The sequence below is a fragment of the Fragaria vesca genome, linkage group LG3 (genome assembly GCF_000184155.1).
Source record: "Fragaria vesca subsp. vesca linkage group LG3, FraVesHawaii_1.0, whole genome shotgun sequence".
NCBI classification, from domain to species: domain Eukaryota; kingdom Viridiplantae; phylum Streptophyta; class Magnoliopsida; order Rosales; family Rosaceae; genus Fragaria; species Fragaria vesca.
Window position 1 is genome coordinate 10,941,878 of NC_020493.1, and position 24,537 is coordinate 10,966,414.

General features: G+C 36.9%; 7 protein-coding genes across 7 annotated transcripts; 5 read left to right on the forward strand and 2 right to left on the reverse strand.

Annotated features, from left to right (window-relative positions):
• Nucleotides 1–924: 924 nt before the first annotated feature.
• LOC101293866 lies at nt 925–5,254 on the forward strand. The gene is made up of 5 exons (XM_004295619.1): nt 925–1,220; nt 3,711–3,882; nt 4,333–4,508; nt 4,584–4,742; nt 4,960–5,254. Exons 1-5 carry the CDS (start codon nt 925–927, stop codon nt 5,252–5,254), a joined length of 1,098 nt encoding a protein of 365 aa, XP_004295667.1.
• A 1,076-nt stretch (nt 5,255–6,330) lies between these two features.
• On the forward strand, nt 6,331–8,206 carry LOC101313963. The gene is made up of 5 exons (XM_004294114.1): nt 6,331–6,630; nt 6,812–6,983; nt 7,092–7,273; nt 7,384–7,542; nt 7,648–8,206. The coding sequence occupies exons 1-5, from the start codon at nt 6,434–6,436 to the stop codon at nt 7,958–7,960; spliced, it is 1,023 nt and encodes a 340-aa protein (XP_004294162.1). The 5' UTR covers nt 6,331–6,433; the 3' UTR covers nt 7,961–8,206.
• A 926-nt stretch (nt 8,207–9,132) lies between these two features.
• LOC101294159 lies at nt 9,133–10,763 on the forward strand. The gene is made up of 5 exons (XM_004295620.1): nt 9,133–9,440; nt 9,591–9,762; nt 9,882–10,057; nt 10,163–10,315; nt 10,460–10,763. The coding sequence occupies exons 1-5, from the start codon at nt 9,133–9,135 to the stop codon at nt 10,761–10,763; spliced, it is 1,113 nt and encodes a 370-aa protein (XP_004295668.1).
• Nucleotides 10,764–11,912: 1,149 nt separating this feature from the next.
• LOC101294450 lies at nt 11,913–13,551 on the forward strand. The gene is made up of 5 exons (XM_004295621.1): nt 11,913–12,217; nt 12,353–12,524; nt 12,629–12,804; nt 12,973–13,131; nt 13,254–13,551. The coding sequence occupies exons 1-5, from the start codon at nt 11,913–11,915 to the stop codon at nt 13,549–13,551; spliced, it is 1,110 nt and encodes a 369-aa protein (XP_004295669.1).
• A 1,687-nt stretch (nt 13,552–15,238) lies between these two features.
• LOC101294743 lies at nt 15,239–15,868 on the reverse strand. The gene has a single exon (XM_004295622.1). The coding sequence runs from the start codon at nt 15,866–15,868 to the stop codon at nt 15,239–15,241; it is 630 nt and encodes a 209-aa protein (XP_004295670.1).
• Nucleotides 15,869–15,998: 130 nt separating this feature from the next.
• On the reverse strand, nt 15,999–19,285 carry LOC101314257 (50S ribosomal protein L13, chloroplastic-like). The gene is made up of 4 exons (XM_004294115.1): nt 18,927–19,285; nt 18,115–18,300; nt 16,965–17,135; nt 15,999–16,509 (listed from the first exon to the last, which is right to left on the reverse strand). Exons 1-4 carry the CDS (start codon nt 19,233–19,235, stop codon nt 16,393–16,395), a joined length of 783 nt encoding a protein of 260 aa, XP_004294163.1. The 5' UTR covers nt 19,236–19,285; the 3' UTR covers nt 15,999–16,392.
• A 752-nt stretch (nt 19,286–20,037) lies between these two features.
• Nucleotides 20,038–23,946, forward strand: LOC101314544 (uncharacterized membrane protein sll0875-like). The gene is made up of 5 exons (XM_004294116.1): nt 20,038–20,494; nt 20,969–21,222; nt 22,381–22,504; nt 22,603–22,707; nt 23,489–23,946. Exons 1-5 carry the CDS (start codon nt 20,078–20,080, stop codon nt 23,582–23,584), a joined length of 996 nt encoding a protein of 331 aa, XP_004294164.1. The 5' UTR covers nt 20,038–20,077; the 3' UTR covers nt 23,585–23,946.
• Nucleotides 23,947–24,537: the final 591 nt, after the last annotated feature.

Sequence of the window (24,537 nt, forward strand, 5' to 3'; positions counted from 1 at the left end):
TATGGGAATGATATATATGCCATAGAAGTTGTAAATTGCTTCTCATGCTACTAGTATAGTTCAACTCAAATATCTGCATGTTGAAGGTGAAAGTTCCTCTCTTCCAACATTAGAGGTATGGATGTAAATTGATCCCTGATCAATCATATATAAGTTGTTTTTTTTTCCTTTTTGTTTGTTTGAAATGTAGTCAGATCGACTAGGAGAGTTAGCCCGTCCGTCTAAGAGTACGAATCACTTGTGACCCGCATAAACTCAATTAGTACCTTAATCGTTTAACGCCAATTACTACATTAGAGCAGTTAGATTCCACTCGCATATATCTAATAGTTGGGGCTCTTGGTGACCTAAGAATGTTTTCCTTAATTATCTAGGAAGTTTCTTTCTTTGGTCTTTCCGAGAAAACAAAATATAACCGGGCCACAATTTTGTTCCCATATACTTTTGTATTGTTTGTAATATTTCATCTTCCATCTACATTCTACGAAATTTCATTTCTCATAGCAAAAGAGGTCCGATCAATGGGATTCAACATATGCCAAAGCTAGTCTTTTAGTATTTGGGAATTGGGATTCATTGATTTATATATCAAATGCTTTTGTTCCCTCACAAATGTGGTTTGATATTTTCTTCATTTTCTTCAGATTACGGTAACGTAAATATAAAGGTCGATCTGTATAAATCTGATTCTTAACAGATATATAAAGGTGAAATAAATCTGAAAAAATTATCTACCTATTCAACTATATTAAAAATAAATCCTCCAGGTTTTAACCAAAAGAGCAAACTAACCGAAAAGGACACCATGATGGTGCCTAGCTACCCGCCCATCCTCTCTCCCTATAAAACTCTCCCATCACACTCTTTCATTCTCTCTCTATCAAACTCTCTTCTCTCGTCTCTCTTTCTGGTAAGGACTCAGAAATGGGTTCCTGGGTTCATACCAGTCTTAGCTTCACTGCCATAGCTCTTCTCCATCTTCTAGTTCTTGTTTCTGGTCGTAAACCAACTGGTGCAAGAAGAAGCAGAAGCAGTGAGACCAGTACTGGTACCTGTGATTTCTTCAATGGGAGATGGGTTTTGGACGAGGAGGAGTACCCACTCTACCATCCTAGCACGTGTCCGTTCATCGAGCGCGAGTTCAGTTGCGAGAAGAATGGCCGAGCTGACCAGGACTACACCAAATACAGATGGCAACCCCATGACTGTAATCTACATAGGTACGTACTTAGCTACATTCATCCATCTATTTCTCTTCTTCATCATTGTTTTTTCGTAATTTCTTTTAATTTATGATACACAAGTAAATGAGTATGATGATGATGAGAAACTATTATCAAATGCTGCCTGGGCCAGATTTTAAATTTTTTTTTCCTTCTTTTTGATGAATTTGAGTAGCTGAGCAAATTGATGAATGAAATTTATTACGTACGATACTTAACTTTTAGGCAGTGAGTCAGAGGTAAAATGCTACATTATTACCATATATTAATACTTAAAAAAATAATTATATCATAATTTTTTCCTTGACAAATTTCTTTTTTTTTTAAATTCAAAATCATCATCTCATGCTCATGTACACGAAACATCTAACATCAATCAATTAAGTAATTTGAAGTCTACACCTGGTCACCCCAGATATAATTAAACTAATTATGTACATGCCTGTAGCTTAAATTCATAACCTTTGAATTCATAACTTTCGAAAAGATAGTCAAAAATAGTACTTGAATTTTGTTTTCTAGTTTTGTTTTCAATGACTTCGATTCTTCACAGGTTGAATAGTTTTTTTGGTTCTCACATTTTACTAACAAAAATAGTGAACTCGAATGGACCTTAGTTTAGATCTGTGCACCCTTGCGACTTATGTCGTCTCACCGGCCACATGATCGAACTGAGTTTTATATCATTCATTCCTATTATTCGTTGACATCATGTGAACTTGGCACTCAGCAGATCTATGTTTTGTGTGTGCGCGCTAAAGAATATAGTAATTCATCTTCCACGATCATTTTGCTGATGAGAAATATAATTGTTTGGCTGCATGGGAGACTGTCGGTGCTGGCAGCCTTTGATTGGTGACAATACATCTTTGGTTTGTGAGCTTAGCTGTGATGCTGATAATGTGATCATGACATTATACAGTTTTATACAATAGCTAGGGCATGTTATGGTCGAAAGAAACTATAAATTAGTTGAACCATAAAGCTCGATGCCATCATATCACGGGGCTCTGCGGTGGTTGTCATATATTATCATGTGAGTAATGGCATCGCTCTCTATGGCCAAGCTACTTTTGATTCTTGGGGTGCTCCTACTTTACTTTCTTGTGCATTATGATGATGCATTGTTCTTAGGAATCCTAGCTAGAATTTGAACTTGGGAGCTAGGTTTTTCTGGGTTTAGGGTTTAGGTGATTAAAGTTTGTAGGTGACGAGTAATTCAGAAATAAATGTAACTCTTTAATCTAATCACACACAAAATTACTGTACTAAAACAATAAGTAAAGCGTAAAAGATGCCACTCTTCAATAGTTTACAATGAAGAACGTCAAACGTTTGTAATGAATGTTTGATACGGTAAGTAAGTTCTAATTCAAGAGATTGACAATTCATTTACACGATAAAAGATGTGTGATGTTTATAAAATCTTGAGAGTCTAACAATCTTTAAACACTTCTATAAACTTTTAAAGCTACGGTTTTACCACATCCGGCAAATAATTTCGTCATGCGTCATCATAGTGATATTTACAGGATAAAAGATGCGTGATGCTTATAAAATCTTAGAGTCGGATAGTGTTTAAACACTGATATGCAAAGAGTAAAATATCGACGATCATGGATATTTCGATGGTTTGAAAAAAGGAAATCTCGATGGATATATTGAGATAATATCAGGTATTGATGAAAATTTTATCTAACAGTTATATATTCAACGAAAAATAGACTAAATATAAAATATTAAAAAAATATGAAAATTAATATTGACAATTATAAAAAACAAAAATTTTAAAACAATATCAAAGATATTTTAGATATTTTAATCCTTGCTGGTATGAACGTTTAAAGTTACGGTTTTATCACATCCTGCAGATAATATCGTCGTCTTCCTATTGGAAACCCGCAAATCTATACAACTGTGTGTGTATGTTGTGAACCAGCCTGGCAATATTACTGTCATGGAACTTTATAAAGGAGTTGAAGATGTCATGGAGGTCCCTCCATAATGAATAAGGATGATGATGATGGTTTAAACTTGCTTTCCCCCAGAGAAGTCCAGAACTGCTCAATAGTAGTAGGGCACTCTAGCTACCAATACAGATCCATAATTGTTTTGGGACTGCTACTGCAGCTTTTTTTCTGTTTGAATTTGCTAAGTATGCTGCCGTTTTGGTCTTTTCGTTGGCCCATTCTGCTTTGCTTTGTAGGCTTGTGTTTAATATGGTGAATCTTAAAGTAGCTGTTGCCTTATTAATGGTAATGTAGCTTTCTGATTGCTTAATTGGTACACAGTCATCTCACAACAGCTTCCTATGTATATAGCAATTAGTAAATTACTTCATTACACTCTTGTAGATTTTTAGTTTCCTACCAAGGTCACTTTCTCATTCAAGAATGAGCAAGTCCCTTTCGTATTCAAGAATGAGTAGTTAATTTGATTTCTAAGAAAATGAAACCAAAATTCATTTTGACAGTTTTGCTTGTGCAGATTTGATGGCAAAGCATTTTTAGAAAAAAATAGAGGGAAGAGCTTCATGTTTGTTGGAGATTCATTGAGCCGGAATCAATGGCAGTCGTTGACGTGCTTGCTTCACTCAGCTGTGCCAACAGCTGAATACAATGTCACTAGACTAGGAGATGTTTCTAATTTCGAGTTTCCGGTATGCAAATTTCATCCCATTTCTCATTCACTCGTATTTTCTCCTTGATTTATGTATTACTGTGAGCATAACAAGTATCATAATGTATGAATCAAATTAAGAATACCACGACACCGTATATATTCCATTCCCAACTTAATCCAAGTAAAGTCACATCATCCATTAAGATGTATGCCCTTCATCTCTTGATTGGCCTCTTGCAAAGCAATGTGGAAGTCATTTTCCACACACATAATTGATTAGCTAGGCGTATCCGTGGTCCAATTTAATTTCAAGTCTATTTCAAATGAAATTTCATCTTCCTCCTATTCCCTATATATTGTCATGAATCCACCAAGAATTAAACATGCATATGCAGGTGGTCCTGTTCTTTGATGTTTATGTGGTTACCACATATAGCGCGCTAGAACATGATTGATTAGTGTTAATCAAATATCAATTATATTGCAGGATTATGGAGTCAAAGTGATGCTTGACCGCAATGTGTATCTAGTAGATACTGTTAGAGAACAAATTGGTAGGGTTTTGAAGCTTGAATCAATTGAGGGAGGCAAGTTGTGGAAAGGAATCAACACCCTCATCTTCAACACTTGGCACTGGTGGAATCGCAGAGGACCTTCGCAGCCGTACGTATCTAAATTTGTATGAACTTATACAGGAGATATGACGGTAATAAAACTGAATGCACTGTGATTTTGCAGATGGGATTTCATTGAAGTTGGAGGCAAGATTATCAAAGATATGGATCGGATGCTTGCTTTTGAGAAGGCACTCACAACTTGGGGTCAATGGGTGGATACAAACGTTGATCCTGCAAAAACTAGGGTTTTCTTCCAAGGGATTTCACCCTCCCATTACAAGTAAGAGGACCCTTAATTACATGTATCATCTTAAAAATGAGCATGCAAACAAATGTATCATCTTAAAAATGAGCATGCAAACAAATTAGGCCATTAATACACAAAATTTAAGCAAAGTATATATACATGCATAGACTAATCAACAGCATGCAAAGTGATTAATTCACGTTAATTCTATGTGTTTTTGCCATCTAAGTTTTTGTTTGTCTTGATTTAGTGGGACTGATTGGGGTGAGCCAAGAGCAAGGACTTGCGAGGGGCAGAAGGAACCTTTGTTGGGGTCGACCTACCCAGGAGGGTTGCCACCAGCTGTAGGTGTGCTGAAGACTGCTTTACGCAAAATCACAAAGCCTGTGACATTGCTGGACATAACGAATCTCTCACTTCTTCGTAAAGATGGTCACCCTTCTATATATGGGTTGGGAGGCCGCCCAGGAATGGATTGTAGTCATTGGTGTCTTTGTGGAGTCCCGGATACTTGGAACGAGATTCTTTACAATTTTCTTCTTTGAATTACATTAGCCAGTGTATACCATGGAAGAATTAATATGCAGGTGACCACAGCTGAAATAGTTCTTAGAAAATCGATCGATAAGATTAAAACATGTTAGGATCCTTTGTAACAATTTACTTAGGACTCATTGTTCTTCAGACTATGTAGCTAGCTAGCTTGGAATAAAAAGTCGGGACGGATTTAGGGTTTCTTTCTTTCCCCTAATCGATTAAACCAGTTTGAACAAGTATCATCACTAATCAATACAAATTGTTTTCGAACAGTTGTAAAAGAAGAAAGCTGCTAGCTAGATACAACTATTTAAACATCTACCTCTTCATCTCACCATTGAAGCGTGACCTGTGAATTTATGTTCATCGAAAAAAAGTGTCAGGACATATATAAATCTTGTTACGTACTCTCACGATGAACTTAAAGTTGCAGAAATTATATATCCTATAGATATAGAGACTCCGTACATGTGTACTTATAGCTTCTTTGGTTGAAAATCTTGGAACACAACATGAATTGATCACCAAGGCCTAAATTAATAATTGTCAAGCAGAAAGTAATGTACAAAACTGTGTTTCCTATACTGCTACCGACATTTTATTCTTCAGAGTAATGTACATTTTATGTCTTTCCGTGGATTGGTAATGGCCGCCGACTGATCAGTTTCTTCATACTTAGAAGTAGAAGGACGCTATTAATGATAATTCTTTGGAATATAATGATGAGAAACCATGCTTTACGCCAGAGGTAGCTGCCATGGAAAGCGTCCACACAACTAGGCTTCACCAATATAAATTGACAAGCACTGTGTCCTCCCATGGCTAAAGAAATTAAAATGTGACTTTGTCTCCAAGCTACGTGATCCATCAGAACCCGAATGCAAACAAAGACCTACGTACCTAACAAAAACACAGGCCCGACCTTACACATGTTGGAGTCTTCTGTCTTCCACTCCAGCTATCTGATGCTACATTTTCTAATCCCTTCCCTTCCACACAATATAATCCAAGGAACTCGATAGTCGGTTATAGCAGTACCCAGCCACTTCTTACTTTCTCTGGCAAATATGAGAAAGGTGCTGCATGGCTTCGGCATATTTGCTTGCATTGCTGTTGTGCTAGCTTTGTGTCTTTTTCTAGTTCTTCATGATGGACAGGGTTGCTGTGGGAGAGTGCAGAAGAAACAGATGAATGAGTCGCAGTCAGTAGGCCGAAGCTGTAACTTGTTTGAAGGGAGTTGGGTTTATGATGATACGTATCCGCTCTACGACACATTTTCGAGCTGCCCTTTTGTTGAGAAAGAGTTTGACTGTCAGAAAAATGGAAGGCCGGACAGTCGGTATCTCAAATTCAGATGGAAGCCAGACGCTTGTGCTTTGCCAAGGTACATGCGTATGTACCAATGATTCTTGTCTCTCAATAATTCAAGTGAAGAGATAGCATAGAGAAATGAGTTAGGAACTTAGGATTGAGATAAGTTACAAGTTCTGTCCTAGTGATTATTTAACTAATGGTATTTAACATTATAATTAGATTCTCACTTTTGAATTATATAAATGGTGCAGATTCGATGGAACAGACATGTTGAGGAGGCTAAAGGGGAAGAAGATACTATTCGTAGGGGACTCTCTAAGCCTCAACCAATGGCAGTCACTAACATGCATGCTGCATTCTGCAGTGCCCAAAACAAATTACACTTTAACAAGGAAAGGAGACCTCTCCACGTTTTCTCTATCTGTGAGTTTTACAATCTCATAATCAATCAAAAATGATGATATAGTATCTATATATACACACATCAACTGCGCGCTACTTTAAGAAATGTTTGAACTGATTCATCTGTAGGAATATGAGGTTTCTGTTATGATATCTCGCAATGCGTTTCTGGTGGATCTAATGAAAACAAAGACAGGCGGTAGCACGGTTCTAAAGCTTGACTCCATTGAAAACGGAAATGCATGGAAAGGATATGACATGTTTATCTTCAACACTTGGCATTGGTGGCTCCATAAAGGAAGCAAACAACCGTAAGACCTCGATATGTTTCGCGATACTGTGATGATCTGAATAAGTGGATTCATGTACAATTTGTTTATGGTGTCTGGCTGTAATAATGTGCTGTTTCATGATTCATCAGATGGGACTACATTGTATCAGGAGGTAAGGTACTCAAGGATATGGATCGTTTGGCAGCTTTTAGGGAGGGATTAACTACTTGGTCCAAATGGGTGGACTCTAATGTTGATGCTAAAACTACCCAAGTTTTCTTTCAAGGCATTTCTCCATCACACTACAAGTAAGTTCCAATGTTGGTTATTGCACCAAGCTAGGTTTTTCTTTCAGTTAGTTATTTCCTATCACATTGTTTCTTACATGCTTGCATATGTTATTGCTCGATCAGTGGAAAAGAATGGAACGAAACTGATTCGGCAACTTGCAGTGGACAAACTCGACCTATTAGTGGTTCAACTTACCCAGGAGGTTCACCACCAGCAAAAACTGTGGTTAACCAAGTGCTGGCCAAAATGTCGTCCCCGGTAACTTTGCTGGACATAACATTACTGTCGCAGTTGAGAAAAGACGGGCACCCGTCTCTGTATGGTTTCGGTGGGAAAATGGGAAATGATTGTAGTCACTGGTGCCTTAGTGGTGTTCCTGATACCTGGAATGAACTGTTATATGCAACTCTTGTGACTACTGACCAAAGGAGCTAGCAGGGATCCAGATAGTTTGTTACATTATTCTATAAACATTATTGTTACCATGTCATTTATCATATTACTCAATGGTGTGTAGACATCATACACAACAATTTGTGTATGCATCAAGGAAGATTAAACCTTCGTGTAAGATAATGTATCTCAAAATGGCCCATGACATAGATGGTTAATCGCAATGAATTACTAGGACACCTTAAGTAATTACTATTATTATGGTAAGGGATATCAAGCTGAAGGCGGAAACAGGAAACTAGCAGCTATATATTTTTCTTAGAGAATGACGTGGAAGCAAAATGTCTTTTTAGATGGAACGTGGAAGCAATATGTTGATCAGCAATAATTGTAGAACTTATTTCGTTGATGTAAAAGTTTGTCCTAAACCAATTATCTAAAAACAATTAAATTTAATGTACTATACATTGGTATTTGGTTGTCTGCATCTCTTTTTTTTTAGATGGGTTGAGATATTAATCCCACATCGGGAATATAAGACATTGCATGTGGGTTTATAAGAGTTTGAACCTCTCTATCCATAGTCAATTGGTTTTCGATGTAAACCCCATATTACTTTATCAAAATGTCAATTTAAAGAAACTTGTTATGCAAAGATAACAACTAAAAAAATAGGAACAGTAGACTGGGAAATATCACTGAACTAATTTTCGAAAGATCAAATAATGTACATCAAAATTTGACATAGATTGCTAGATCATGAGGTTAAAGATGCATGATGCATGGTGCAAACAAAAATAGAGACGCTTTGCACTAAATAGCAAGGTAGTAGTTCTTATGTTTTTATCTGTTTGACTGATGGACAGGTTCAGTTAATTTGATGTTTCTTATCAGATTTCATTCAAGTGTAGGCTAACAAAAGAAAATAATCTACATGCAAAAGGAAGGATTGTCTTAGAAGGATAATAATATATATAAAAAATCCTTGAAAATTAATTATGATATATGAAAATTAATCTTTACACCTACTTAATTAGGAAACCAGATGAAAAAGCTCATTTGAAAAATCTCCAAGCGATATACCAAATGAAGCAAACACCTTTATTACCACGGTATCGATCTGATCGATATTACATGTATATATATAAGCCTTAGAAACGTTGATTCTGATCTTAATTAGCTGGCCATCTGCTCTGCGTTCCTGTAGTAGCAATATGGGGAAAACGTTGAATGGCTTTGGCCTATTTGTTTATGCTGTTCTGCTACTAATCTTGTTGCTTCTTGAACATGAAAACCAATATTGCTATGCAGGAGTTCTAAAGAATTACAAGGCGAATGAGTCGCAAATAGGCGGCTCATGCGACTTGTTTGATGGGAGCTGGGTTTATGATGAAACATATCCACTCTATGACACATCCAGCTGCCCTTTCATTGACAGAGAAGTTGACTGTCAGAAAAATGGACGCCCCGACAAGCAGTATCTCAAATACAGATGGAAGCCTAAGGGTTGTACATTGCCCAGGTACAAAAGTTATTTGATTTCATTTCATCTCTTATCAAAACATCATTGGATTTGTTTGTTTGTCTGTCTGCAATTATGTACATGTACGCATATTTATATGTATTTCTCTAAACATTGTCTTGTTTCGTAATATATGGTACGTGCACGCAGATTCAATGGTCAGGACTTGTTGAGGAGATTAAAGGGGAAGAAGATATTATTCGTAGGGGACTCTCTGAGCTATAACCAGTGGCAGTCACTAACATGTATGCTGCACTCTGCAGTACCCAAAGCCAAATATACTTCATCGAGTAAAGGAAGTTTCTATTCGTTTCTTTTGCCTGTAAGTACGTTTTTATAATAAATATGAGTTTTGAGCTTGAGACTTGAGAGTTTTAGGCTTGGCCAAATGTTTTATACCGAGTACTGAAAACTGAAATATTGGATTTCGCATGCATACAGGAATATGAAGTTTCTGTTATGTTTTCTCGCAATAAGTTTCTGGTGGATCTGGTCCAAACAAAGCAGGGCATGGTTCTAAAGCTTGACTCCATTGAAGGAGGAAACTTATGGAAAGGATACGACATGCTAATCTTCAATACCTGGCATTGGTGGCTCCATACGGGACGCGATCAACCGTAAGATATATACAAACCTCAAATACTTATGGATATGTACGTATATATATGTTGCATGTTTCTAACTTTTTATATATTGATTGAGACATATATTATGAGTTTCAGATGGAACTACATTGAATCGGGAGGCAAGATAATCAAGGATATGGATCGCCTGGCTGCGTTTAAAGAGGGATTAACTACTTGGTCCAAATGGGTGGATTCTAATGCTGGGAATACCAAAGTTTTCTTTCAGGGCATCTCTCCAACTCATTACAAGTATGTTCTCATCATTTCTTCTTAAACATTTTATTAACTAACTACGTATAACATCTCATTTTATTCAGTTTCATACAATTTCAATCAAAGATGAATGGAAAAATATCAAATTAATAACTTGTTGGTATTAATTTGTTGGAGCAGTGCAAAGGCATGGGGAGGGCAAATGTCAGCAAACTGCATAGGGCAAAATCAACCTTACAGTAGTTCAATATATCCTGAAGGGACACCACCAGCGGCAACTGTAGTCCATGACGTATTGAACAGAATGTCAAAGCCAGTAACTTTGTTGGACATAACATTACTATCGCAGTTGAGAAAAGATGGTCACCCGTCTCTATATGGCATAGATGGCAAGAAGGGAAATGACTGTAGCCATTGGTGTCTTGCTGGTGTCCCAGACACATGGAATGAACTATTCTATGCAATTGTAACTAATCAATCATGAATTAGACGATGAAATACAAATTACAACAATAAACATTGTTCTGCAGTTACCAAATCTGTTACATGCATGGCTGTTCGATGTAACTTTAGTTCAGTGGCTTGTACTAAATCCTAATAAAAGAAAAATGTCTCTATGGTATGAGGCAATCAGGCTCCTCCTTCAACAAAACGACTATAGATGCTTCTTAACAGTTAATAAAACAAGCAACATGATGTGCACCTCTGTTTTCTCCTCATGGTGCATGCAATGTTGATCTCCGTGACATGCAATTGAGTCATAAGCTAGTCTCGTATCTCATCAACAATATCACCCTCGATCAGCAACGAGACATCAGACATGCAAGGCCATATTGTAACGATAATATATCTAAACGATGAAGTAAGTAGAGGGGAGTGTTCAACTAATTGGGGCAAAAGTTACTATTCAAAACCCTAAACAGACCTTAAACAATCGTACGTATACTCATCGAAGGCCTTGTATGTTTCAATCCAAAGGGAAATGCTAATGCTACTAGCTAGAAACAATAGCCATAAAATCTTGTAGCTAGATTAGAATAAACGTGGTGGTCCGGAACTATGTAATATTTTTCTTTTTAAAGTTTATTTATACTGTAGTTTAACTATCCAAATTCCCAATTAGTGCACATTTGTTGTGGTAGCCTTTGGATTTAGTCCAAGACTAGCTATAAATAGAGAGGGAGAACCGGAAGACTAGCTCAAGGCCGGTTAGGTTAGGATCTCCGGCGCGCCTTCACCACAACTAACAAATAAATATGATACGTATAACAATAGTAACATTACCGGAAATCAACCTGAGTGCATGTAGTGATGAGTGAGGAGTCGATCATGGAGATGACGTACAAGTAAGCATTTTTCAGGTAGGATCCAATAATCACTACTTTCTTATTATATAAAGATGCGTTACCTTAAGATGAGAGTTGTGCATATCTAGTTTCTCATTAAATAATTCATGATTTGAATTATTAGTATGCGTTTCGGTCCAACCGAAAAGACAGAGGAGCCGGAAACAAAATAACAAATGAATCTATCTCATAAAGGAGCACACATGATGCAGCACCAACCGCATTCCTTATAAAGAGAGCGTTTCAGTTTAGGTCTATGCCACTTCCAGCAGTTCACAGAATCTGAAATGGCATTCTCGTGCTTTCATCACCTTCTTCCTCTAGCAGTACTACTGTCATTGACACTAACCCATGTAGTGAAAGGGAATCAAGTTTTTGATCAAATTTTTGATTATGCGAAACGAGCTGGAGTACTGAAGCAATCAGCAAATGGCTGCAATTTGTTTCAAGGGAGTTGGGTTGTTGATGATGAATATCCACTTTACAATGCTTCAAGCTGTCCATTCATTGGTTTCAATTGCATAAAGAATGGTAGACCTGATCAACAGTACCTCAAGTATAGATGGAAGCCTACTGGTTGTGACCTTCCAAGGTATCATGTATCTCTCTCTAGCTCTTCCTCATTTTCTCAATTTCAGTTTTCATAATCTGATGCTGCAAACGAATAACTGATCGAAAATAGTATATCCAAAACCATCCTAACATCTATTATGTTAAATTGGCACAGATTCAATGGCCTAGATTTCATGGAAAGATACAGAGGGAAAAAGATTATGTTTGTGGGAGATTCCCTAAGTAACAATATGTGGCAATCCCTTACATGCATGCTGCATGTTGCAGCCCTAAATTCCAAATACACCTTGACACAAGCAGGGTCGCTTTCCACATTTTACCTCGAGGTGAAAAGGCCTCTACTATTTTGAAATCCAAGATCAATTTTTGTTCTCGAATTGGTTTCAATAATTCCTTTGATTACATGAAGTTTCTGTTTTGTTGTTAATAGGAATATGAACTGTCGGTTGTGTTTCTGAAAAATGGGTTCATAGTGGACTTGGCTTATGAAAAAATAGGCAAAGTCCTTAAACTTGACTCCATCGGCACTGGCAACCTTTGGAAAGGAGTAGACATGTTGATCTTCAACACATATCACTGGTGGACTCATTCCGGCGGCTCTCAGACGTATGGATTCCATATTATAGAATGTTATTAACACTTTAACATGTTATGTTGTTCGATTATCAATTTAACATCTGTATTGTTAATAGTAATTGGTCTACTTGAGATTGCTAACACATGGTAAGATAATAACCCTACCACTAATGAATGTACGTGAATGTTCTGTTTCAGATGGGACTACTTTCAAGTGGGACAAAAGGTAGTGAAAGAAATGGATCACTTGGAGGCATACAAGATTGCATTAACAACTTGGGCTAAATGGGTTGATTCCAACATTGATTTTTCAAAGACCAAAGTCTTTTTTCAAGGGGTTGCTGCAGTTCATATTGAGTAAGTTTCAGTGTCTCATGAATTGTTTATACAATGACAACAATGTTTTGCTGCAGAAGTGCAGATTCTCAAATAATACTTAAATCATATCCTATAATATTGTTTGGGTCCCTATTGATTAGTGGAAAGGAATGGAAGGAACCAAAAGCAAGAACTTGCAGAGGACAAGCCCAACCATTGATGGGAACTAGTTATCCAGGCCCAAGTCATCCAGGAGAAGCTATTGTGAAGAGTGTGTTGAGTACAATGGCAAAACCAATTTACTTGCTTGACATTACATTGCTCACACAGCTAAGAAAAGATGGGCACCCTTCAATTTATGCAGGCATGGGTTCCAAATTTGTGGACTGCAGCCACTGGTGTCTTCCTGGTGCTCCTGATGCTTGGAATGAACTTCTATATGCAGTTTTGAACTTTTAATCTCATATATGCTCCTTACAGCAGAAATGCAAAAGTATTTCTAGAATGAAAGGACAAATACAATGCAGCTTAGATTGCTGTCTAGCAGTTCAGAATTCAATATTACATCGTCCTAGTTCAAATTCTCCTTCTGAATACTAATGCTAGCACATTTGAACCAAGGCAGACATACATTTTCATGTTGGATGTATGTAAGTTTTATTTTAGAGAAAATTAGATAAAAACCCAAAATGCTAGACCACTTTTAAGATAAACCCATACATATTTTTCTTTCATTTTACACCCACTCCACATAAGCAATTACTATATAGAGCATATGTCTATAATTAATAGTTTTCTTCATTTTTTAGTTTCTCTGATTTGCCCTTCAGACGATATAAAGCTAAATTTGATATCTTTCTCAATTTTAGCATCAATTTGAAACTCAAATATTGAGCTAAAATTTAGTTGGATTTAACTTTATCATAATCAATTACATTCTTTAATTTCTTACCTTGTTATTACTAACTTGAGTGTATATATATGTTATATATAGAAGTATATCATTTATAATAGAATGATTTTTTTCATTCTTAAGCTCACATTTGGTGTCTCTCTACATAGTCGAAAAATGTCTGATTGTAAGGTACATGTTCTTGTTCTTTGATTAATTTTCTTCTTTTTAGGTATATTATTATATCATTTCTCATCCTAATCGAAAGAACATTTACATTTCTAATGTACCTATTAAGTAGGACATGATATGATAATATACCTAAAAAGAAGAAACCCAAAATTAGGTTTAGGGTATAGGGTTAAGTTAATAGGGTTTAGGGTATATGGTTAGGGTATAGGTTTAGAGTATAGGGTATAGGGTATAGGGTTTAGGATTTAGGGTATAGGGTTTAGGGCTTAGGGCTTACGGTAACACTATAAAATTTCTTCTTTTTACTCTAATAATCAGATATCTTATTTATATTATATTTTACTTTATGTATAGATCATGGAATGTATTCATTTCACCTAGATTTTTTCATAAAAATAAAAAAAACGGCATGATTCATGCAAATTGATTGAAAATGTTAGTGTTAAAATAAAAACTTATAATCAAGGTATTTAAGAAAATATCAATTAAGTTTATTTATTATGTTTATATGTTATAGTTGAATAGTGACAATTGTGTAAAATTTAGAAAAAATAGGACATAATATGTATCATAATTAATACATTTGAGATGTCTATCAGAAATGAATATTATGTGAGTTTTATTTAAAACCACTCTTCAAAATTGGGTGTATATGAAAATCTCCCTTTATTTTATTCCAAATTCTGCCATTAAATGGAAATGTTCAGAAGTTCTGTACGTGTAGCGCGCTTTGCAGAATCCTCTGAAAGTTAGGCTAGAGATGGCAAAAGGATTCGGCACATAACTGCCAGTCACCATCAGTCTCTCCTTTCTCCATCTTTACAGAGAAACGAAGACTAAACAAAAAGAAAGTTGATGGTTGTGGATACGCAGATGGCAATATTGCCATCCGTAGTTTCATGCCAAGTACCCTAGTTTCATGCTCATTGACAAGAAGAGAGAAGAATGTAACTAGTCATAATTTATTTCATTTCTTTATCCCCAAACTACGATCACAACTTTGCTATCATATCAGTAGCAGTATTCTACTTCAGAGAAGTACTCATGAGGTCATGATCTCGATCATCCTCGAGCCCTCTCAAACACAACTGGAAGTTCAGAACCATTCAAAGCCAAGAACCTCTTCCCTCTACTCGCGACTAAGGAACCAATATTTCCACAATCAGCAAATGTACAATTAGGACACACATCGGTCGGACACCATCTCAAAATGTAGCTATTACCATCCACCTCCGGCTGTGATCTAGTAATCCTGAAGTATATACTATCTGGCACTTTTCCTCTTGCTGGTTCACGCATAACAATCAACTTCCTTTGGTCCTCTGCGTTAGCTGTAACAATTGACCATGAACTAAACCGCCTGCAATGTGTAGAAACACTGGATATGATCATTTGATCCCTACTCTCCCTCACCACTGTTTCTCCGGTGAAGAATGGCTTGAAGTGAAAAGGCAAGCCAGAGATATTTCCTTGGCCAACGTAGAGTGGACTTAATTTTGGCTCCCGGTTTATTAGAGTTAAACGACCACCTTTGTCGGTGCCGGCGGGTTTGATGTAGTAATCTATGCCGGATTTTAGTGCCTTTCCAGAAGTATCAAACACCGGAGATGTTTGGTTTATGGTTTCTACGGCCATGAATATGCTGCTGATCATGCTCAGGCTTCCAAGTAAGTACTTCAGGGACATCATCATTTCAGACGAGTAATTAAGCTGTAAAGCAACAAAACATATATCTCTCTGTCCTGCGAAGCTCACCCAGGCGTTGCGATGTATTTATAGGATCTTCTCCCTCCCCCTTTTTTCTTCAAAAGCAATTTTATTTAAACAAAATCCAAATGACCTCACTTTTTTCATTACTCATAATCTTTAAAGTGACACCTTTCTTCCCTTTGCAAGGTCATTGTGATTCTCTTGCAACAACATATGCATGTCACATTGATTCCAGATTCAAGTACAATTTTGCCAAAAGTGAATGAAAACCTAAACAAGCTTCAAACCAAACTGGAATGAAATAAGCAAGACTGATATCAAACACATCTACAAACTAGAATACAGACATGAACAGCAGGGATGTAGGAATGATTTTAAGTGCGGAACTCAGTACCCCATAAATCAAATAAGTGAAATTATGATGACCATGGGTTACAAAAACAGAATACTCCTGCATCTAGGTGTGGAGTGCAGCTTCAAAATCTATCTTAGTACAGCTTCAAAATCTATCTTTGTATCATTATTCTCTTGTCTCTGATAGGCAGATCCAATGGCTTCTGGGCTTCATGTGGGTGGTCTGGACCCTTGTAAACCTTCAGGTGGTTGAAAAGTTGCCTACCAAGCTGCACACGAGAATGCTTGTCAAAAGAAGGATGAAAAGATGAATTATGCAAATCAGTTGAGGTGCAGCATTAAAACCAAAAGAAAACAAAAACACTGCAGGAGCGTATCTAGTTCTATTGCGGCCATCAACTTGAAATGCTGGTAAGGGCAGCAGTACATGGCCAAAGTAGATGAAAAGTTTACTCAATTATTGAAGAAATGAATGAGTGTACTTTGAATCCATAGAGCCCGACTACCAAAGATCAGTCACACACACAATACTAGAAGAAAAATTTTATAGTCAAAGCGAAGTAAGCACTACACTTGTTGAGAATTTAACTAAGCCTTTCCAGCAGTTGCAAGTTTCATCTAATCAACCCGTTATCTAGCAGAAGTGCAATTATATATGTAAAGGTGGGGGTGGTAATCTTTGTCACTGGATAGATATAGGATAAGTTAGATCTAAAGAACTCACCCTCCCTTTTGGAAGCATACCACGAACAGCATGTTCAATAATTCGCTCTGGTATTCTCTGCTGTAACTGGTCAAACGTTTCCACTGTCATACCACCTGGTCGTCCAGAATGCCTCCTATAGAGCTTTTGGTTTCTTTTCTTGCCAGATACAGCAACCTTGTCTGCATTTACCTTAAAAGAAAGCAAAGTGGAGCACAATCATTCACCTTGTTACAAAAGTATTTGCAAGTTAAACTAGAACAAATATGAAAACCAGAAAAGTTTAGCGGATGCCATATAAATGCCAGCAAAAATTAAAACTTCAACAAGACCAGCTAAATGCAACAATATATATTTCCAAGAACATGATTCTTCTTTGCCCAATCCCTAGTTACCCTTCATTTATATTCAGTTAACAGACAAATATAATATCAAACTAAAAATGGAGGAAACTATGATGCATCTGCGAAATCCTCTAAATGAAATGCAGCAACTGGTGACTAAAGAGCAATGTCACTTGTAAACTCTCTTTTAACCCTCCCCAAACTCTTCATATAAAGTACAGTCTTGGCATTCTAATTTTCGAGACACACGTGACGCACCTCCAAAATATGTTGTGAAACCAGAGTGCTAAATGGTGAAGGAATTATTACAGATAAACTGATATCAAGTCAAAGAAAAGAGTAATCAATTTCACTGACAGATAGACATCTGATCACAAACCTACATATTCACACATAATAAGACTTTAAACAAGATCCGATGAGAATCTGAGCACAAAGAATGTCTTCCTACTGGATGGCACAACAATCTAAAAATTGATGATGATTATGAAACAACAATATCAAAATCGGAGATATTTGATTTCGAGCCATGATGTAATTGTACTCAACCAATTGCATGAAGGTGTACCAAGTGGTAAGCCAACATGTAAAGGAGCAAAAAAAACCACAGTATGAGATAATTTTATCTATCATAATCAGAAGTTCAATCCTTACGATAATATAAACTCAGCCTTAGACAGATATCAAGAAACATATAGTTTCACACAAACAAAAAATCTTACACAATTGGTTTTCAGCTATTATCAGATACCATCAAAGGGAATACAGTCTACGTCTAGACCAATTAGAATGAAGAAAATGCATGTGCATGTGTGCTATCTACATACCACAATGACAAATGCCCCCATGTCAACACTGGGTGTATAGGTAGCTAGATTTTTGCCGCGGATGTAAATGGCGATTGTAGATGCTAGTCTTCCAAGAATCTTGTCTGTGGCATCAACGATATACCATGGTTTGTCAGTATTCACATGATCTGCAGCTTTTGGGTACCATGTCTTATTCCAAATATCCTTGACAAAGACAAAAGAAAAACAATTCAACACTTCACTTCAACCCAATCAAGCAAGATAACCAATATTGACTTTAACTTCTAGAGACCTTATCAACAGTGCCAGATCAAAATCTGTAATGAATATTCATAAACAGATTAATAGCACATTTGGTATTCAAAAAACATGCTTGCCTACATATAGACTGAACCAATTATTCTATAATACTAACTCATCTGTTATAGCTTTTCACACAAGAGAATTACGAATGTACTTCAACAACCTTATCAAATCACTCTTTACATTGAAGTTCAGCAAAAATATCAGGTCTTGCACACACCCATTACTCAAATTGAACTCATAATTATCACCAAGATTAAGGTCCTATGTTTTGCTACTTCAAATCCAACCCAGCTAATTTTTCATGTACATTGGACAATTCCCTAGTTACTTTGTTCAAAACTCACAGGCCTTGCACACATCCATTACTCAAATAAAGTTCTTTCTTCATATTTGCTATTTGGGTCCTCATTTCTACCTCAAAATTCTTAAGAACACAGAAAAAGGCACAATCTTTTGCTAGTTCAAAACCAATATATACAAAAAGTACATTGAAAAAGCAAAGTGTTGAGTTTGTGGGTACATACAATGCCATCAACTTCATCCTCCTCCCACATCCAGCGTTCATCCAAGGGCACCCTGGTCATTTCCTGCGTGCTGTGAACCTCAAAGCTCCGTCTCGAACCGCCTTCATTGCCAAAAGTAAGAGAGCTTGTTGTGGGAAGCCATAGCTTTTGGGATTGGGCCGCAGAGAGACCAACGAAGGGGGTTTTGTTAAGGGTCTTTGAAGAAGAAGAAGAGGAAGATGGAAAGGGGGGTTTGGTGGAAGAAGAACAAGTAGAGGAGGATGAGAAGATGAAGGAAGAGGATGAAGCTGAGAGTGAAAAGACAGCCATTTTTGTATCTCAGTCTCACTCTGGAAGCCAGGGCCCGGCTTTTTGTTGATAAAAGAAGATAAGATATGGCCTCAAACTTGCATATGAACACTGCTCGGAACGCAGCGTTTGGATCCTTCCCTCTTTCTTTAGGCCATTTAACCTTTTACCTTTTTGGACTTACAAATTACTAACGCTAAAGATAAAAGTAATTGCACTAGTAATTCACCTAAAACATTTGGCCTAATACCATTTGGTATAGTGACATAGTCTCTTCTTTATAAGTAGGAGATCGTCAATTTGACTTAAACTGTTTATTGAGCGTAAGGTAACTCGTATTCCAATAACTAATCAATTTCAATAACATATATCTGAGCACAAAGTAACTCACATTACAAACAACTGAGTTGTGGGGATTCGTCTAAACTTCGGACGACGTCTTTATTCAGAGAAGAGAAATGACATATCTATATCAAATGTCTTATAAGATTACAAGATTACATAAATCAGGATTCTTATTCCTATTTATAACCTGCTAAGTAATATCTAGAAGGATTCACAATCCTCATTCAACTAGATAATATATTTCTAGATTTATCAAGCACACACAAAATAGATCTCCTTCAACAAATAGAAACATAGTTGGACATGTCAAAAATTGAAAAATAACTCTAGGTGAATAAGATGTTGTTACCATATATTTGTCAGTAATTTTGGTACATGCATGATTTCATGTTGTTACCATATATTCCCATCCCCCTCCAACCCAAGTCCTCAACCAAACCTCAAGTTTGGGTCAACCAGAGTCCCTCCCCCAAATAAACATTTGCAACATTCTTTTCCTTAACACACACTCAACCCAGATGGCATTGTCCACAATCTTGCACATCAAACCACCACCTCCTCCTCCATTCCCTTCACTAAAACCACACCCCTCCTCCTCCTTCCCAATTCTCCCCACCAAAACCCCAATCCCAATCCCAATCCCAATCCAAAACCCTACTAAACCCCTCAAAACCCACTTCACTATGCAGAGGCCTTCTCATGCATCCACCACTGTCCACAGTGCTGTCTCCGACGCAGTCACCCTGATCCAATCCTCCCCCGCCACGTGGCAGTCTGCAATCCTCTGCAACCTCCTGATCTTTCTTCTGGGCTCTCCGATTCTGGTTTCTGGGCTCTCCCTTTCCGGCATTGCTGCCGCATTTTTGCTCGGAACTCTCACTTGGCGCGCTTTTGGGCCTCCTGGGTTTCTCTTGGTGGCAACCTACTTCGTCATTGTGAGTTGATTCAATTCTGGGTTTCACTTTCTTTTTTCTGGGTAGTAAATTGGTTACTCAATTAGTTAAAATGGTAAAAAGACTAAATTTTTCTCAGGTGATTCTTTTCCTAGTTTGATAATGGTATTAAAGTTTGCTTCTTTGTTCAAGGAAAATTGAATTGCGCTTCAAGTTATGTTCTTTTTCTTTTGCTTCATTATGTGTTTTGGTTTGTAAGTATTAGTAATTAGTGTGTGCAAAAACTAAAGAGCTAAACTTTCACAGTGAGTGACAGTTGATAACTTGATTCAGTTTAAAGTTTGAGTTAAATGGATATTGTGACTGTGTAAATTTATCAATTTGATGCTCTTTGGCTCGTTTAGTTATTAAGTTGTTGCTAAATATAACTCGGATAATGATAATCATTATGTAAATGGTTTCCTGGTTGCCTTTAGTGTGTTGTAGTACTGAACTGTTATATAACTATATTGTCAGGGCACGGCGGTGACAAAGGTGAGAATGGCACAAAAGGAGGCCGAGGGGGTAGCTGAGAAGAGGAAAGGAAGGAGAGGCCCAGGCAGTGTTATTGGATCCAGTGCTGCTGGTTGCATTTGCGCTTTTCTCACTATATTTTTAGTAGGAGGAAAGGCATATTCGCGGCTCTGGCAACTAGGGTTTGTTGCCAGTTTCTGTACTAAGTTGAGTGATACTGTATCAAGTGAGGTGGGAAAGGCATATGGAAAAACAACGTAAGTTTCTGCATTTGGTTTGAAATTGGCTGTTTATGTTAATATTGTTAGAACTTGTGTTATTTCATTATTGGTGGACCAAGTTGAAAGCTGCTGGACTTACTATTATTCTTGTTCCATTATCGATTTAACTTCAATATTAGCTTTTCAATGCTTAATTATATCATGTTTATTTATAAATGTCATTGCAGACATCGTGAATTATCCTGCCTAGAAGTTTCGAGTTATGTGGTTTGTTTCTTTAGGAGTAGTAGGAATGGCTAGCACAGGGTCTAACCCTGCATAGTCTGAGGTTCAAACCCCCTCATTGTATATATCTAGCTCTATGCTAGAGCTCCTAAAGATTGTAGGGTTCAGCAGGAGACCCCAGTTTCTTAACAGGGTCTGCAGAAACAGGTTTTAGGGTTGTCTGGGTATCAGGGAAAGATACTCTTTTTGTTGGAAGTGTCAATTGTATTTTCTTCTGTCTTTCTGTTTGGATTTGTATGCTGTTTACATTCACATGCTTTGACAATCTTCTATCTAGCGTTAGTTTTTGAACTCTGACAGTGAGCACCAAAGTGCCAAAAAATAAAAAAAAATAAAAAAGTTGGGGGCTGAAAGATGTCAGTACTGTAACCCAACCTAATGTTATGCAGTGCAACGTTATAAGGGTTAAAATAAAATATGAGTTGCTGATCAACCCTAAACCTTAGTAATGTATTGAACTGATGAAACTTGTTACCAAGAGCTCGAAATGAAGCTAGTGTCAGCCTGTAGAATGATGTTAGAGGTTGTGAATACTCTGATTCATAATCAGAAGATGATTCTGGGGGTTTTTCTCGTATGTACAGTGAGGTCCGTTTCATCAGAGAAGAATAGAGGCTAGGAGTTGATACTATAAAAGTGATAGCCTTAATCATGATATATATTGTAGAGGTTGGCTTTACATATATACTGAAAATAACTCTTTCTATTGAAACATATAAAATGCATAAAATCCAGCCTTCAATCATATAGTCTCTAATGTGTATGCTTTCTACCAAGTTTTAGCTGTAATTGATCTTACATGTTGTTTTGGCATCAATCTTGAACAAGCTTGGCATGCAAAGCGTCAGAATTTAGCATCTAAGTCATCTTATTTGCCACCAGTGTTCTCAGTTGATGTTTCTTGAGTAGGTACTTAGTAACAACATTGAAGGTAGTTCCAAGGGGAACAGAGGGGGCTGTGAGTCTCGAGGGAACCCTTGCTGGACTTTTGGCATCTGTTCTTCTTGCATTTGTTGGTTGTCTCATTGGTCAGGTGTTGTTTACATTGTACTTGACCAATTTGTATTGGGTAATATCATTTTGTCTACCTTTTGTTTTACTTATAATGTTCCTTGTACTCATGGTTTACAGATAAATGGACCTGAAGCAGTTATATGTGTAATAGCTTCCCAAATAGCAAATGTTGGTGAGAGCATTATAGGTGCTGCTCTTCAAGACAAGGAAGGATTTCGATGGGTAGGCAACCATTTCATTAATTTTATCTTATTTTATTTTTGGGGTACTTGTGTATCTATATTGTTCATCTTATATAGAGTCAGTTTGGTACGATGGGTCATGGATGTTGGGTTTTCTTTTACTCATATCTTAATTATTAGTGAGTACCAAAAGCCAGCATGAACCATGGGTCTTCTGAGCACGAATTAATATTAAAGTTCATAATAAATAGGAATTGATGTTCTGTTGCGATTGGCTTGATATATGCAACGTGTAATTTGCATCCCATGCCAGCCTGGTCTTAGAACTGATGGTACTCTGAGGAGAAGAGGGTGGTATGTTTTGTTCTAGTGAAATTATAATTTCATACCCCTACTCCTGAATCTTTGGAACAAGATTTGGTTATTTCTCTGTCAATGGTCTTTGGCTTAGTGAAGTCTTAATTTCATGATACCTTACCCCTACTCCTCAGAGTCTTTGTAACAAGATTTGGTCATTTCTTTGTCAATGGTCTTTGACTTAGTGGCATTTCTTACTCTTGAGAAGGGAGTGCCCTGAGGTCTGAGAACTACCTGTGGCAGCGATCTTACATCTCACATGAATTGATCCTTGGTGGATTGTCACCTTCTTAAACCCAAAACTGTAGCTGCTATGTATTTCCCTTATCTTGGGCTTACCCAACTTGAAAGGTTCTGGATGAGCTTTATGTTTAACTTTAACCTGCTACTTCTTCTGATTTCAGTTTTGTGGAACATATTTTGTTTTTTGTGCTTCTTACGCCGTCTCTGCTTCTGTTTCGCAGCTCAACAATGATGCCGTGAATGTTATAAACATATCAATGGGCAGCATTTTTGCCGTTCTTATGCAGCAGGCATTACTCCAAAACCTACGTATGTAAATTTGTGAAGATGGAGGATGTTTGTCCTCAGTGCCATGCTAACGCATATCGAGCAGGATGCATATAAGAACCCTGGTGACCAAAAACAGACCATTCCCCTACATGGGAGACAGATTGCGAGCATTGCTTCGTCTCTGAAGCATATGTCAAGTTCAAGTTCTTTCCAACCTTCCAATTTCTGGTTCAGAATTGGATGTCTAATCGATTTGGTGGTAGTAAGCCCTTCATAGTTGTAGATTACCTTTAAGAATTATCCAATGTACGTAAAAGGTTGAACACATGCTCAGTCAAAGTAGAAAGTTTTTCAGAAAATCCTTGATTATCTTTTACCATTTGTCATATGCCAAATATATATTAGAGAATGACAAGTAGTGAGATTATATGAGCAAATGCCTTATATTCCATGGAAAATTTAAATTAAACAAGAAAAATTTGATTTCAGTCGAACCATGATGTATGTAAGTCTTGGCAAGTGGTTAATGATCTCTGGTGTGAGTTGCAGTTTCCAAAATGGAGTACAATTGATACTCCTTTTCTACAGGCCACACCGCCACATCCACTTCTATTTTCACGAGAAGGGAGAATAGGAAGAGTAGGGAGATGGGACTATAATCACTTTCGAATCTTTCTAATTTCTACCGGTTCCAACAGTAACTTCTCATATCTTATTACATAATTTTTGATAAACCAGTTTCTTTTTTCTGAACAAAAAGAAAACGGGTTTTGGAAATAAAAAGATGGTGCTATTAACACACTCATTTTTGTTATTAACACACCCCATCTATAATGATAGCCAATCATGAAACAAATTGAAATTACAAGTTTAGAAATAAATTTGAAATATGTGGATAGGAAAATAGATGAAATGTGTATGTTATAGTAAAAATGGGTGTGTTAATAGCATCACCCTAATAAAATCATATTTTATTTGCATCTTTCTAATTTCTACATGA

Bases quoted from the DNA above. Each gene is read 5' to 3' on its own strand.
- LOC101293866 (XM_004295619.1), top strand. From the start codon at position 925: ATGGGTTCCTGGGTTCATACCAGTCTTAGCTTCACTGCCATAGCTCTT. The intron at 1,221-3,710 runs GTACGTACTTAG...TTGCTTGTGCAG, and splicing joins CATGACTGTAATCTACATAG to ATTTGATGGCAAAGCATTTT. The intron at 4,743-4,959 runs GTAAGAGGACCC...GTCTTGATTTAG, and splicing joins ATTTCACCCTCCCATTACAA to TGGGACTGATTGGGGTGAGC.
- LOC101313963 (XM_004294114.1), top strand. From the start codon at position 6,434: ATGAATGAGTCGCAGTCAGTAGGCCGAAGCTGTAACTTGTTTGAAGGG. The intron at 6,631-6,811 runs GTACATGCGTAT...TAAATGGTGCAG, and splicing joins GACGCTTGTGCTTTGCCAAG to ATTCGATGGAACAGACATGT. The intron at 7,274-7,383 runs GTAAGACCTCGA...ATGATTCATCAG, and splicing joins CATAAAGGAAGCAAACAACC to ATGGGACTACATTGTATCAG.
- LOC101294159 (XM_004295620.1), top strand. From the start codon at position 9,133: ATGGGGAAAACGTTGAATGGCTTTGGCCTATTTGTTTATGCTGTTCTG. The intron at 9,763-9,881 runs GTAAGTACGTTT...GCATGCATACAG, and splicing joins TCTATTCGTTTCTTTTGCCT to GAATATGAAGTTTCTGTTAT. The intron at 10,316-10,459 runs GTATGTTCTCAT...TTGTTGGAGCAG, and splicing joins ATCTCTCCAACTCATTACAA to TGCAAAGGCATGGGGAGGGC.
- LOC101294450 (XM_004295621.1), top strand. From the start codon at position 11,913: ATGGCATTCTCGTGCTTTCATCACCTTCTTCCTCTAGCAGTACTACTG. The intron at 12,218-12,352 runs GTATCATGTATC...AAATTGGCACAG, and splicing joins ACTGGTTGTGACCTTCCAAG to ATTCAATGGCCTAGATTTCA. The intron at 12,805-12,972 runs GTATGGATTCCA...GTTCTGTTTCAG, and splicing joins CATTCCGGCGGCTCTCAGAC to ATGGGACTACTTTCAAGTGG.
- LOC101294743 (XM_004295622.1), bottom strand. From the start codon at position 15,868: ATGATGATGTCCCTGAAGTACTTACTTGGAAGCCTGAGCATGATCAGC.
- LOC101314257 (XM_004294115.1), bottom strand. From the start codon at position 19,235: ATGGCTGTCTTTTCACTCTCAGCTTCATCCTCTTCCTTCATCTTCTCA. The intron at 18,301-18,926 runs GTATGTACCCAC...GTCTTTGTCAAG, and splicing joins AGGATGAAGTTGATGGCATT to GATATTTGGAATAAGACATG. The intron at 16,510-16,964 runs GTGAGTTCTTTA...TCTCGTGTGCAG, and splicing joins GTATGCTTCCAAAAGGGAGG to CTTGGTAGGCAACTTTTCAA.
- LOC101314544 (XM_004294116.1), top strand. From the start codon at position 20,078: ATGGCATTGTCCACAATCTTGCACATCAAACCACCACCTCCTCCTCCA. The intron at 21,223-22,380 runs GTAAGTTTCTGC...TTTCTTGAGTAG, and splicing joins AAGGCATATGGAAAAACAAC to GTACTTAGTAACAACATTGA. The intron at 22,708-23,488 runs GTAGGCAACCAT...TCTGTTTCGCAG, and splicing joins ACAAGGAAGGATTTCGATGG to CTCAACAATGATGCCGTGAA.